Genomic DNA, 15000 nt, shown 5'->3' with positions numbered 1-15000 from the left:
ACATCAATAGTTTAAACATTGACTCATGGATTGGGAATTCCTGTCAAATGGCAAGTGTCGAATAGGACCAATGTGTGCTAGAGTTTGGTATTTTTTCTGTTTGATTTAGATTAGGATTCTAAATTGGAGCTTGACGTAGCCTAGTATGCATTTTAGAGATCCTACCGCATACTTATACATCCAAATATGACCCTTTGCAGGACCCAGGCATGTTGCCTATTGATGCTATGCTGGGATGCAATGCCATTGAGGCATGCATTGTTGCATAACACCACAAACTGAAAAAAAAAACAAGAAAAAAATCTTCAAAGGCAGTTACAGTTCTTCTCTTTGAAATTGATGCACAGTGATACCATACAGCATTTTGGTGACAGTGGCGGGAGAATGCTTGTCTACCAACTCAATCATTAAACAAAAACACATCTCTTAACCCATTCACACCCATTCACACCTAGGATGCACCCCACTAAGACTCACTCTCAAGGGTCAATGGGTCAAGGAGGCTCGAACCAGTTTCAATGCTTCCAAGTGACGCTCTTATTAGAAGGATCGGCACCAGAACGTTGTATCATGTATTGGCAATATTGTGGTACCAAATGAAAAGTGAATTATTGCTGAACAAGATACAGTCATTTATTGTGACGTAACATGTCACCGTAGCAATGGGCAAGCCCTGTAGAAACACCCTTTATTTTGTCTTTAGTTGCTTATATCTCAAAAACGAACTAGGTGACCCCCATTTTTTATTTCTGAAAAGTAATCAGACGGGCATGATGAAACTTTTGCAAAGTTTTGAAAAATTCTGTCCAGTGGATTCACAGCCGCCTTAATTTTGTGATTTTTTTGAGGTAGCTCTGAATCCTCTGGACAGAATTTTTTTAAACTTTGCAGAAAGTTTCATCTGCAAGCTCAGAACCTGTTGGTTTGTCACAAGTTTCATTGTGGCCTCCTAATAATTTTTGAGATATGACCAACTAAATCCAAAATATAGGGTGTTTTGGCTGGGCTTTCCCATTGCCAAGGTAACTTATTACATCACAACAATGATCATATCTTGTTTGGAAATTTATAATTGGTGTTGTATATGGTACCATAACTTTGCTGTTACGTGATACAGTGTTGTAGCATTATTTGATCTAAACAGAGAGTCTCCTAAGTGTTAAAATCCTTTCGAGCCTCCTTAGCAGGACGCTAGAGGTTTAATTAAAGTGCATATGACACAAAATTTTTTATTAGTTTGTTTGAAAGAGCTTCCAAAATGATGAAGAAAGGCTTTTATTTTATTGTGATAGCTCTCTTGGTTGCTGAGTTATTCAAGATTTTGATTTATGCAAATTAGAAGACTTCCGACGTCACTTCGTGCACGCAAAATGATGTAAAATCACAAAAAATTGAACATCTCTGAAGACTTTTTCTGTATAGAACTGAAACTTTTTACAGTTGTTATACTCATCACAAAGTTCCATGATATGGCCCACTGTGATGTTTCCATGCCAACACAATGGGCTCCAAACCCTCTCCATCCAGAGCGGTAAAATCAGAGTTTCCCTCCCCATTAAGTGTTATTTGCTCTTGATGTTCATTCAGTGGGTGTGAGCGAATATGGACATTACACAGCACCAGCACAAGGAAGTCTGTTAGACTGGAGCAACAAAGACGGAATTTTTCATTTCGGGAATGTAGAGGTCTGGTAACGAGTATGTTGCTATGGTGACATCATAATCACTATCACAATGTGTAGTTCTGGCAGTACATCAACCCTGCATTCTTAGTATTTGCAAAAGTATTCCATATTTTGTGATTTTACATAATTTTGTCTACATGTGATGTCACAAGTTCTCTAATTTGCATAAATCAAAATCTTGAATAACTCAACAACCAAGAGTGCTATCACAAGAAAACAAATGCAGGTCTTCGTCATTTTGAAAGCTTTTTTGAACAAGCCAATAAAAAATTTTTGTTTTATCTGCACCTTAAGGCAATGAGAAGTTCCTAAAAGTTTTATTTTAAGCTTTAATCTGTTTTCTTAAGGACGTTCGCGCCCAAAACGTTCCCACGTACAGATTTTTTTTAAACTTGCCACGCAGAAAGGTAATGATCTACTTTTGCCAAAAAGGCAAAAAAAATGGGGGGTCACCGTGCTCGTTTTCGAGATCATGAGGTGCATTTTTAGAAGATTGCGTTACTTTAAGACGATCTTAGCTTACAACTGTCAGCAATAAAAAAGCTACATGAGTGAAATTTAGATCAGGTGAACGTACTCAGTTCAACATAACTAATATAACTAAATTAACCTTTGCAAGTGATATCTTTTTCTGAGGTGAAATAGACCTTGAAAAACGATACATATTAGTCTAAGAAAGAAAACTTCGGTCGCACGAGAGCATAAAAGGCCAAATATAAATGTTTTGAAATGCTTTTTTTTCAGGATCGTATTAGTCGCTGTGCACAACACTGCCAAGACAGAATCCAAGATAATGTAGATCCAAACACCACTCAGTCAGAGCTGGCAAAATTCCAAGGAGAGTTGAACACATGTGTTGATCAGTGCTGTAAGACACACATAGAACTTGTGCCCAAAATGTTTGAAAAAATGAAAAAGGTTTTGTCTCAAGTTAAAGAGCCTGCTCCAAGATAGCACTAGGATTTAACTATTGTTACCAGTAGTTACATTTAGTTACTGGAATGTGCCAAAAATTGGAAACATTTTGCGAAAACAGGGAAAACATTCTAGAATTTTCATAATGTCTTGCCATAATTTGTTATTTTCTTGATGCACCTGGAATAAGAAACTTTTTTTCGATGAATACACTCTCCAAAGTCACTGGAATCCTTTTTTTTCTTCTGCAGTCATTGACATCTTTCATATTGCAAGGGTATGAAGGCCCATGCAGTTTTTTTCTCATAATGGAAAAGGACTGACAGCTTAGTGCCTATCACCCGTCTTTCGAACGCAATAAAAAGGTGAAATTTCAGTCCTAAACAGCAGGATGTATTTGGGACAGTTTCGCAGTTAGGTGATAGGCAATTAAACGCTTGCCGTCGATTGATTTGCATTGCTATTAGCCGTAGATGTAATAACATGAGATAAAGCTAAATAAAAATAATTCAGTTTATAGCTACTCAGTTTTTATATTTGAGTCCAATCCCCGCTTTTCTTGTTCTCTGTCCTCAAGGGGCTGAAATAGAAGCTCTGGTATTTGGCCCGTATATATTGCTTCTTCGTTGACCTCAAGGAATTCAAATTCAATGCCCCCACAAGTAACCTTTTCTCTGGGACCCTCTCCATCTTGTTCCAGGGTATCTTCAGAAGACACAGTAATGGAATACACCGCTTCATTCCTCAGCGTGACGGCTCTTGGGAAGACGATATTGTGACAAATAGTGTCACGCTTGATAATTTCTTCCCTGTGTGACATCAATAGAGAATCGTCAATGTCGCTCAACTCTACGGTAAATGACTGTGGTGTTACTTGCGAAGATCTCAAGAGAAGCGCTACTCCTTTGAAACTAATGGGTCGATTAACCTTGAATTTAACAGTGGATTGTTGCGGTGGCCTCTCTTTAGACTTGGGACGCAGCGCAGTTGACTTAACCCGCCGGCAGCGAAAGAAGGTGTCTTGCGTGGCTTCTGCGCGCGGCTGGGTTTTGAATCTTATGTTGCACGATTTAAAGTCGGAATTGTAACCGACATACATGTTGGCAACTTCTTCGTGGCTCAAAAAAGAAGACTGAGCGACTTCTTCAGTGAACTCCTTGATTCCCATTAACGGAAATCGAATTGCATAGAACGCATCACCGAGAGCGCTTCGCTTGTTCTCAGCTGTCAGTGGAATGGACAAACGATGGCACTCTCTCCCTGCCCATCTTACAGCCGCCCGGAAAAGCTGAATCTCATTGGCAACCAGTGTATCGCGGGATAAAAAGCTGGTCAGCGTGCCGTGGTCGATTTCGATGAAACTGTCGTGGTTTGCCACTTCGGCAGCGTGTTGATCGACGATCTCCCAACACCGTTTCTCTAAACCTTTGCTAACACCGAGAAGAAAACAGTGATCTAACACCGAAAGTGTGTTTTCTAGAGTTAAGTTCTCCGAGATGAATTCTGAGCAGATATCTACCAGGCTGGGAATGAGGTATTTTCGGGCCAGGAACAACACTTCCGGAGCGGTACGTATGCTCAGTTGTACTTCGTCGCAGTACATGTGGCGGAGCATCTCCAAGAATGACTCGGGTTCACATTCGGACACCTCAATCTGAAAAGAAAGAGTGCCGTGTTTGTTCTTAAACAGTATTGGGGATAAAATATCTTGCGAATCGGGGACATGCTTGGCCTGTTTGAATCGTTCTCTTTTCATTTCCCTGACAAACGACTGCAATAGCGTCGCTTGGTTGATCAGGATACAATTCTTTTCTCTAACAAGGTGGTAGGGCCATATTGATATTCTATATGAGACCCTGGTGTGCGCCTTTCGAGAACCTTTCCTTTTTTCTACCTCATGGGCGCCAGAATTCCCCCCCCCCCCCCCCCCCGGGTAAACCCACTCCCGCGTGTCTTCAAAAGAATGACATTTTATGGATTAAAACTTGAAAGTGACACCATATTCAGCCTGAAAGTGAAAACGACTATGCGTTAATAGGCACCAATAGAGCGACTTTCAATTGAGTGTCGCAAAACCAAAACCAAAGTAATTACTTTAGCCATTCAAAAAGGACGGAGACAATCCAGTAAACCAATCAAAACTCGAAGTAATTACACGTAGTCGACGCAAAGCGCAGGAAAATGTGCACGCGCAAGCCACGATTGGTTTTGGTTTCACAAAATTGGTTGACAAAATGACGCGAGAACTTTGAACCAATCACTGAGTGAAGTAATACAAAACCAATGCAATTCGCTAATTACTTTCGACAATCAATTGAAAACCGCTCTATCAGGTCAATGAAGCAATTTCGTTCGTGTCTCGTAAAACTAAGGATCGGCAGGATAGAATGGATTGAAATTTGTAAAAGTTGGCCAACTTTTTTTAACTGGGAAATGGTATTCTAAAAAAAATCGAGAGAAATTTAATGTGGATTACTCATCCTTCTACTTGGGCTCTACTTGGGATTACTTCTCCTTGGGCTGTCAGGAATACTATTTTAAGAAAGAGATGTAGGACAGCAAGAGAGTGTGAAGGTAAGAGAGGGAATCCCTCATATTAGCCCTATTCCCATCGTAATCCCTCTTAAGTTATTTTTAGATCTCCTGCGAGATCCCGGTATTCCCACGAGGGTTAAATGATAGCCAATCATATGTTCCCATTTTTACCAATGTTGACAGCTGAGCGAATTCCCATGCAACGATTCGCGTCGTTCGCGAAAATGGGGACGTATGACTGGCCATTAGTTAACCCTCTAGGGAATCCCGGATCTCGCAGGAGATCTAAAAATAACTTAAGAGGGATTACGATAGGAATAGGACCAATATGAGGGATTACCTCTCTTACCTTCATACCCTCTTGAGTACAGGTAACTTTTTAGCTTAACGTAGGGCCAAGTTTCACAGATTTCGTTTGACACGGCTCGGGTGAAAAAGGTACGACAGTGCAAATGACTTTACCGTACCAAATTTCATTAGTTCCGAAACAAATTTAACCCGTGCTTGGAACTTCTATACAGATAGCCCATGAAATTTGATAATCCACTTTGTCGTCCTTTGAAGCAAAGTTAGTTATATACCTGCTCTCTCAGGGCTATCTCTGTTTGAAGAGCTCCAAATGCATAGAAAAGCGACGAAAACACCGGGCTGCTTATCGCCAGCACGTAACGGTGTGCAGGGATGGAAGTCTTCTCTCCTCTGCCAACCAGGAATCTCACGTCACTGAACAATTCACGGTTAAAGACGTATTTATTACGATCTCGAAGTGTACCTCGCTTGGTCTGCCACTGATCATCTTCCCCTGTGTAGCGGAGGCTAGCACGGAGGGCCAATTTACTGGCATAAGACTCGCACCTTCCCTCAAGAAAAGATTCGACTGAACAACCAAGTTTCGAATCGTGCATGAAATCGAGCTCGCTATTAGAATAAGACTCGTTGTCTCCCATCTGAAAACAAATGACAGTGAAATAAGATTTTTACCACATTGTTATTGCTACATATGGGTGATCTCAATTTGTGATGCCTGTTAACTACGCCTGTTAAAAAATCAAAGGGCCCACAGTAAGGTGGTTGGGGGAGGGGGGGGGGGGGACTCGTAGCCTGGTTAGCGCGAACCGTTGGTTACGAGGTATCAAAACCTACAGGTTTCCATGGTATATAATGCCGGTTATCGCCAACCATACTCGGCCTGGAGCGGGTTTACTCGAAGCATGGTTACGGTTAACCAGTGTTAGATACCATGGAAACCTCTTAACCAACGGTTAGCGCTAACCAGGCTTCGAGCAACCGGCCCTTGAATGCTAATGATGCGTTAAGAATATCAAAATTAATGGCCTTAAAATTACGGAGTTGATTGGAAGTTACCCTAATAATATCTAGGGAAGAAGGTAGACTTGTCATTGAGAATTTTTTTGTATGCCATTTTCTTTTGTCTTGAAATGCACCTGTTGAACCTCCTCCATTTTTATACCTATACTAACTGGTTCTCAGTACATTTTGAATCATGGAGTGACTTAGGCCCCATTAGCCGCTAACACTCGTTTGTTTCGCTTTACGCATTCACGAGTTGCAAACGCAGGTCCAGTAGCGTTTTTCGACACGGCCTCTTCATAGATAGAGTTATTTTAAGCTTCACTTTCCCGCAAAGCTTGATATCTCCAGATATAAGCCATACATTTAAGTGGTGAGCGATTGCAATCTCTCGGTCAGAGGTTGTCTTCGGCGCTATTGAGCTCGCTAGCTAAAGTAGCACCCGGAGCCCGGTTGTTCGAAAGCCGATTAACTTAATCCAGGATTAGCGTAAACATTTGTTTCATGTTTTCAACGTTTTGGTGAAAGTTTACTTTGCTTATTTTTGTTTTTCAAGATTGGCTTCTTCTAATGTAAAGTTTTACCGAATATCAGCCTTGAACAGCATTTGGGAGTAGAGAATAAAACTCCTTTGTTAATTTTTAACCTGACATTAGCGTTAATCGAGTTTTGAACAACTGGCCCCAGTACAATGAGTTAGAGGTCCTCCTCTACGGATATATTTTCAGTTTCACCCCAAGATGCAAAAACTATTTTCAACGCAATGTCCTCCAAGTCATTTTGCGCTTATTAATCGTCCGCTTCCTAACATCAAAAATAGTTTTGCTATACAAGTTGGCCTTTCAAATATTCCCAAACCCTGCGTTTACCTTATCTGTTACTTTTGATCCGGGCCACATCAGGTGAGACTGCTTTTGAGGAACTGAGGAAAATATATGGGTGCAGTTGGGCTGAAGCCTCAAGGTCTGATCAGCTCGGTTGAGCCTTGAATAGAAAACCATGGGTTGTGTAAGACAACATTGGCATTATATGGTAACTGAAATATTTACCGCACACCAACTTGCAGTACGCCGGCGAGTATTTGACGTAACTTAAAGAGAATTATACTCTGGCTCTGTAGAGTTGGAAAACCTTACCTGGAGCATAAAATCGCGATTTATTACAAGCCTCACTGCATTGTTTCTTGTTTCTTGTTGACTACAGCCGAAATTCGGCTTTGTCTGCTTAACCCATAGTCAGACCTTTTTCTTTCTCAGAAAACGATAACATAAATAATGAAGAGCTTCCTAAATTAGAGGCAATTAGGTTTCAAGTTCATTATTGAGAAAATGACACCCTTATTCAGCAACTCCATTGAACCAAATCACCTGCTGCTTTTTCGATATTATCATAAAAATCGTGTAATAAAAACATTTCTTGATAAATTAATTTGCAGATTTCAGCTGTAACACTCAAATAATTGTGCAAGCGCTCTTTATCGTCTTGAGGAGAATAATCATCGCCCGACGATATTTTCGCGAAAATAACAGCTGTATGGCAGATGTTTTACTTCTTATTTTTATTTTTCTCTTGAAAGAACAGTGACATGTGAGGAGGTTCCTCGAGTTGTAGCATCTCTACCGCTGAATGAATCACCTGGACCTGACGAGTAAGCGCTCGCACACTAAAGGACTGCTTGCCTGTCATACTCGGCCCTTTGACTAAGATTATCAATTGCTCTATACTCACCAGTACATTTCCTGCTAAATGGAAAGAGGCCGAGGTGATACCCATTCTTAAAGACGGCGACCATGAAGAAGCAGCCAATAGTAGACCATTATCTTGTCTAGCTGTTGCATCCAAAGTATGTGCATGAGAAGATTATTGTGAATCAATTCAACGCTTGCCTCGTAGGCAACAAACGCCTTACGTCCCACCAAAGCGGTAATAAAAAAGCAAACTCTACAGAGACCTTAAATATTCAGCTCACGGATAGCGTACTTGAAGCAGATTACCGCTCTAGTTTTACTAGACCTCTCGAAAGCTTTTGACAGCATTGATCATGCAAGGCTGTTTCGCAAACTGTTCATCGTAGGAGCCTCACCCTCGACTGTAAACTGGTTCAAGAGCTACTTATCCAGCCGATACTCCACTACTACCCACTCGGACACTCTGCCAATCACCCATGACGTTCCTCAAGGAGGGATTGTATGACCACTGCCATCTGTATATATCTGAATGATTCGAAGTTATTCCTGTTTTTCCCGCTGTCAGAGCTGGATGCGGCTATCGAAAAGCTGGAACAAGATCTTCCCAGCGTAGCCCAGTGGTGCTACCTAAATATCTGGTAGATAAATTTACTAAACGCTCCAGCATCCATGCCCGCCACACCCGCAAGCGCGACTTCTTTTATTTACCAACAACTTTCACGTTGCCATCACATTGAAAGAATACACCCGAAAAACACCGACTAAAGCCGCGCTAAGCCTCCAAAAACACTGGCTTAATCATCATCATAATCAGCTAAGCTCATATCTTGAGCCGTGCTGCCCTTGTAGCACTCTTGATTAATTTCTTCCACTTTGAACTGTTTTGAGTTGTTTTGTAACACTCTACAATGGACCGATTACACCATTTGGCAATATTGTCCGCGTAATTAAGTCGTGGGCGTCCTCTCTTTCTTTTGCTACAAACTTTTCCCAGCAAAACAGTTTTGGTCAAATAAGGCCATTTTCGAAATATCAAATATTCAGCTTGATGGTGAGGCAGTGAGGACAAAAACAATAGAAACACGTTGCAATGAATGTGAAAATTATTTACCTGTCATCCACTGTCCTCACTACAACACTATCATGCAAGCTGAATTTTAATATATCGAAAAAGGCCTATTGGCAACCACCTGCTCTATTCACATGGCTAAAATACACTGACGAGTTTACGCTTTCTGACTAAAGCACGGAGTTCACGATCGGTGTTAAGTTCGGAAAGTATACTTTCATCTTTCATCTGTATGATGTTCCGTCCAGCTAACACGGATCATTCTTCTCCAAAATCACATTTCTGCTGATTGGATCTTCCTTTCATCTCCATGCCTCAGCTCCATATAACGAGATGCTTCCGTGAAGCATACACTGGGTTGCCTGTGGTACGTGTTACAGAAAATCAGAAGGCACTGAATTGTGTGGTATTGAACTACAGCATTCCGGTCTCTGAAGAATAACAAATAAAAGAGAAGCGAGAAACATTGGCTTCTGGGCTGACATGTTGATAATTTTCGAGTTCCCTCACAACTTCTTTTCACCACAAGTTCAAGCGTGCCCTCTGAGCATCTGACAGCTTTTGTAATACCAAAGTTCACTGCAGTTAATCCCTGTTCAGCGGAGTTAGTGTTTGGATGGGAGACCAAAACAATATACCCCTCACGAAACAGAAGCATCGGACCGAAAATACTATGAACGCTAACAAATGCGAACTCAGCAAGGTACATATTTTGTTAGCTTGCTTTATGCAAAACAAGAACATCATTCTAAAAGCTTATTCTACGCAAAAAGTAGGTTCTGGAGGTAATTTTGAGAGTGGAAATCAAGGTTACGCGGCAGACGGCAAATACAAACTCACGATTTAATTCAGTTAACACACCAGAAGACGCTAACCTCATTTTGACAAGAAAATGTTTTACTATTGCCATAAAAAACTATCCAGTTAAGCTCACATATCATAAAACATGATGAATTCATAAAGGCCACCTTTTCCAGCGAACAATTTTTTGAAACAAACAACATATTTGCTATTAGAGGCAAAAACCCCTTCTATTTCATTACGTGCGTGAAGAGAAGAAACTCAATCGTGTCACATATGCGCAATATTGCAAAAAACTAAATTTCAGGATCAAACTGTTTCCATGACGAACCTTTTCCTTGAATAATGAAGCACAAAATACACGACAAGCTTTCTTTCAAATAATTCTTGGCTGTCACATTTCCAGTTATTTTTTTTACCTGAAGACTGTGCAGAGTTGATCACAGATCCACGTAAGGTGTTCGATTCGTTCAATCGTTCTCTGTCTTTGTTGAACCCATAAGTTACCAGAGAATTTTCCATTTGGTTTCAGTGTTCTACATAACCGTCACACTTGGTTAAATATTATTTTAGAAACACAGCTCACTTTGATTTCGGCTCGACGGGCGATAGATTGTTGTCGAAGTCCATTACTCGTCGCTTTTGAGATTGCAGCTGTTGGTTTTTCACCGCCTGCCTGGTTTATCCAACTGACTTTCCATTATTGAGCTTCATAAGGGTATATTTTATTCAAAGATCCACTAAAACGCCATTCGCGTTACATGACTTTCGACGCCATTGCAGGCTAAGTTAATGATTCTCCTGTGTCCACCAGAGAAATCTACGCATTTTCACTACCCTCTCGATCCTAAGAAAATACGCACAGAGGGCTCTATGCACAAAGACACCACTTACCAGGGGAGTGACAGGCAAGACTTTTACCGAAACGGAAAAAAAAACTAAAAAAACAATCTACCCATTTTCCGACTGGGAATGCCATACGGCAGCCCAGTAATAATCTGGTCCACACTAGGGTCTTAACCAATTTCATCTTCGGTGCCACAGAAACATCCTTGTCATTCCACGGGGGGGTCAGTTCGATCATGCGTTGTTTATATAAAGCTATGCACGCTTGGACATTTTTGGAAGAATCTCCATTGCTGGTTTTAATGGAGCCAAGCTACTTGAAGGAGGATACACTTTCTATGGGCTGAGCATTGGCTTGGAGATCTGGCTTAATCACAAAGCTTATTATTTACTCTCTTGCAATAATAGTCAGACTGCCGGGTGTTCTCGACGGTTCCTCAGAAACGTTCCTCAACATCCGGTTCGACAATGGATGTCTGGAAACCCTACTTACCAGGACTTCAAAGCTGCACTGAAATCCATCCGCACCCGGGCCCAATAACATCCCCCTGGGACTGATCCTATATGGTGGATCGCCTCTCAAGAAAAGAATCTTTCTCCTACTTCTTCGGATTTGGGAGAAAGAAGAAGTTCCATCCGATTTGAAGGTTGCCATTGTGGTGACCATATACAAGAGGGGGGACAGAAGTGTATTTGGAAGCTATCGCAGAATCTTCCTTCTCTCCATCACAGGTAAGATTGTCGCATGAATCCTTCTCAATCGTCTCCTTATCTTGTCAGAGGAAATTCTCCCTGAAAGCCATTGTGGTTTTAGAGCCAACAGAGGAACCATCGACATGATCTTCTCTGCAAGACGGATCCTTGCAGGAGAAGTGTAGAGAACAACAGAAACCACTGGGAATTCATGATATTCTACGACTCCTTGAGAAACCCTTCGATAGCGTCCTCAGGCCAGCAATGTGGCAGGTCCTTGAACACTATGGCTGCCCAAATGACGGAATGATGGGCCGAGTCCAAGATCAAAACGGCCTATCGGGACACTTTCCAATCACAGGGGGCCTAAAACAAGGATGCGTGCTCGCCCCTATACGCTTTTCATTCCATCACTCTTGTGGCAACGCTCCGAGAGATTCCAAATGACAACGCGAGTATTGATCTTCGATAGTGAATGGACGCTAGTCTTTTCAACATCGTCCGCCCCAGGTCCAGAATCCAACAACGTACAAACAACGTACGAGTCACAGAGCTCTAATATACCGATGACAAGTGCACCACGACCCATTAACTTTAAGGCCTTCAGAACTCAGCGGATCTGGAGAATGTTAAGCAATTTTCATACCTTGGCAGTGTACTGACCTCAAATGCCCCCGCTGAAAAAGACATGAACAATGGGATCAAGACTGCCAATGTACGGAAAACTCTTCAAGTGAGTCTTCAGTAATCCTGGGCTGAACCTAAAGACCAAACTCATGGTCTACCGCGCTGTAGTCATCTCTTCCTCTACAGAAGACACATCCGAAAACTTGAACGATTCCACGTTTCACTTTTGCAAATCAAGTGGCAAGACCGAATTACTAATAACGAAGTGCTCATTCGAGCAGATATGGAAAGCCTAGAAGCCATCATTACCCGACAAAGACTAAGATGGGCTGCACATCTTGAACGGATGCCAAACTCCCGCCTTCCCAAAGAGATCATCTTTTCTGAACTTGCATCTGGCAAAAAACCACGAGGTGCCCCAAAAAGACGCTACAAAGACCAGCTCAAGGTTACCTTGAAGAAGACCGAAATCGACCCGGGAAAGTTGGGAGATGGAAGCTACAGAAAGAAATCTTTGGAGAAGGACTATTCATGAAAAAAACAGCAGTTTTTCAGAACAACAGAAGGCAGCGTGAAGAGACGAAGAGAGTTAAGAGAAAAGCAATAACTCAAAACCCAGTGAACCCTCCTACCATTTCATGCGGTGGTTGCGGCCGACTTTTCCGTGCGAACATTTCGCTCGATGTGAAGGAAGCCAGAATATGGAATCCCGGCAGCAAATGTGAGACTTTGGAATCCAGAATCCATTGTTTGGAATCCAGGATTCATTTTGATGGAACCCATTCCTTGATTTCAAGCTGAAGGGGACTTGGTACAAGTTTGTAACCCTTGGTGTGTCCTTTCTGACTATGTGGATCAATTCCTGGATTTCAAATGACGTCACGGCCGCCATGTTGATGTCCCCAAACGATGAAATGGCGGCCATGTTGGTGTCCCGATCCAATCCTCCGGGAATTGAAAGCTATTATTATGCTAACGTCTTCTTTCGTTTTCGTTGAAAAACATGGCTGTTGATCACGTGAGTGAACCCAAGAATAGTTACTAATCCCATAATTTGCAGACTCGTACCTTGTCCCCCGAGGCTTGAAATCGGCAATGAGTTGGACTTGGAACTCGTGATTCGGGATCCACTAATCCACGAGCTGGGATCTAGAATCCGAGGGCCACCTGGATTCCTTTAATTATATTGGGCTATATGAATGCTCCTTTTCGAACGATTTTTGAAGGACTCTGTTAACGGCATGACGATATCAATTCGTTGTCATTTTCTCTTGAACACCGTCGTCGTCGTCGTTGTTGGCGGTATGGTTTTCTCAGTGACACTTTCTTCGATGTGATATCAGTCCGCAAAAGGGCATTCATAGCTTTTATTAGAGAAAGTTCTGGAACACGGGGCAGAGATAAAAATAAACCAAAGGTAAAAAAAAAATGCTGTCACTGCAAAACACGTTGGACTCCTACAAAATTTCGCCACGTTTTCTGAAACTTACGTCATGTACGTTTTCAACCAATCAAATGAAAGATTAGAACATTACAAGAAACATGGCGGACGTTCCGCCACTTATGTATGCGATAACCTAAAAACAATTATTGGTTGCGAGAAGAGGAGTCTTCCCGCCGCATTGTAAGGGAAACAAACTTGAAGATGGTCCTGCGAAAAGGATGAACATTTTCCATGCCTCAGCATCGTTTGTCGTATTTATGGCGACGTTTGTCGTAGTTAACGGGAAGTTGGACGGCGAGAAGGCAAGCGGTCTCTCTGCTCGGAGAAGCTCGTGGTAGGGGAGTTAAAGTCTTGTATTTTCAAATTTCAGTTTCCCAACCTTTAGTTGTTTAATTCTTGTTGCAGCTCGCTAGTTGTTGTTAGTACTTTGGATGGCAAAGTGAGCGCTTTAGACACCAAAGACAATGGCAAGCTCCTGTGGACACTTCCTCCTTTTCATGGACCGTTGCTGTCATCCAGTCTCAGTTCAATTGAGGTATTCTACAAGGATGTAGCAATAATTGCATCGACTATCCCCTTCAAAGAACTCTTATCTCACATTGAAATTAGTGAATTGTTCCGGAGAGCATTTTTATGAAAGCCTCTGTATCTCAATCAACATGGGGAACTTGTTAGTTGTTTGGGAATCCCCCAGATTTGTACTTGTATTTAAAAAGTATAAGCTTAATTAAATATCAATACACACACCGAAAGTAAACATTTTTAGTATAGAACAATAAAGAAAGACATTCTTGTTGTAGTTTAATTTGGCAAATTTTATTTGTATTGTAAGGATGTTATTATTATTGTATTTTTATGCGAATTTGGGGTACCTGAGTCAAAAACCACTTGGTATTTATTGTTCTTAAATTGTTCAGAGTATATCAGGTTACTCAAGAAGGGTTCCTTTGCGTTTATTGTGGACTAATTCTTTTGCTAGTAATGTAAAATCACTTAACCACACATTCCTTTCTTTATGGCCTGTGTCGATCTTCAGTGCAAAACCTACAAAATAATGGTACAGAATGATGCAGCCAGAGTCCTCATCTTTTCTTACAAATCCAAACATGTCACAATTCTGCATAGCCTACATTGGCTACACATTGAATAAAGAATCCAATATCAGATTGTACTTCTTACTTTCAAAATTCTCAATAACTGTGCACTGTCCTATTTGTCTGACTCAATCAAACCTCATAGATCTTCAAGGATGCTAAGGTCGTCTGGCCACGATCTTCTGTCCAAGCCCTCTTAATTATAGTCTTAACTTTTATGGAAAGAGAGCTTTCTCTTGCACAGTGCCTGAGCTGTGAAATCCACTCCCTCCTAATATCTAGTCATGTTCTTC

General features: G+C 41.5%; 3 protein-coding genes across 4 annotated transcripts in view; 2 read left to right on the top strand and 1 right to left on the bottom strand.

Annotated features, from left to right (window-relative positions):
* The window catches only part of LOC138044173 (protein FAM136A-like), a 7321-nt gene extending 4199 nt beyond the window's left edge, over nucleotides 1-3122 (top strand). Inside the window, exon 3 of the mRNA XM_068890855.1 lies at nucleotides 2429-3122. Within this exon, the coding sequence (XP_068746956.1) occupies nucleotides 2429-2638 (210 nt within the window). The 3' untranslated portion in view covers nucleotides 2639-3122. The remainder of the gene's footprint in view (nucleotides 1-2428) is intronic.
* LOC138044172 (BTB/POZ domain-containing protein 6-B-like) lies at nucleotides 3120-8867 on the bottom strand. Its single transcript, XM_068890854.1, has 4 exons — nucleotides 8174-8867; nucleotides 7315-7429; nucleotides 5716-6081; nucleotides 3120-4253 (listed from the first exon to the last, which is right to left on the bottom strand). Exons 1-4 carry the CDS (start codon nucleotides 8179-8181, stop codon nucleotides 3120-3122), a joined length of 1623 nt encoding a protein of 540 aa, XP_068746955.1. The 5' UTR covers nucleotides 8182-8867.
* Nucleotides 8868-13682: 4815 nt separating this feature from the next.
* The window catches only part of LOC138044170 (eukaryotic translation initiation factor 2-alpha kinase 3-like), a 30644-nt gene continuing 29326 nt past the window's right edge, over nucleotides 13683-15000 (top strand). Inside the window, exons 1-2 of one of the 2 annotated variants that reach the window (XM_068890851.1) lie at nucleotides 13683-13947; nucleotides 14019-14148. In XM_068890851.1, the coding sequence (XP_068746952.1) occupies nucleotides 13832-13947; nucleotides 14019-14148 (246 nt within the window). In that variant the 5' untranslated portion in view covers nucleotides 13683-13831. The remainder of the gene's footprint in view (nucleotides 13948-14018; nucleotides 14149-15000) is intronic. The other variant, XM_068890850.1, reaches the window with a different exon arrangement.

Source organism: Montipora capricornis, chromosome 3 (assembly GCF_036669925.1).
Source record: "Montipora capricornis isolate CH-2021 chromosome 3, ASM3666992v2, whole genome shotgun sequence".
Taxonomy (NCBI): Eukaryota; Metazoa; Cnidaria; class Anthozoa; order Scleractinia; family Acroporidae; genus Montipora; species Montipora capricornis.
Note: the sequence above shows the minus strand (reverse complement) of the source record. Positions and strands in the feature narration are given on the sequence as shown.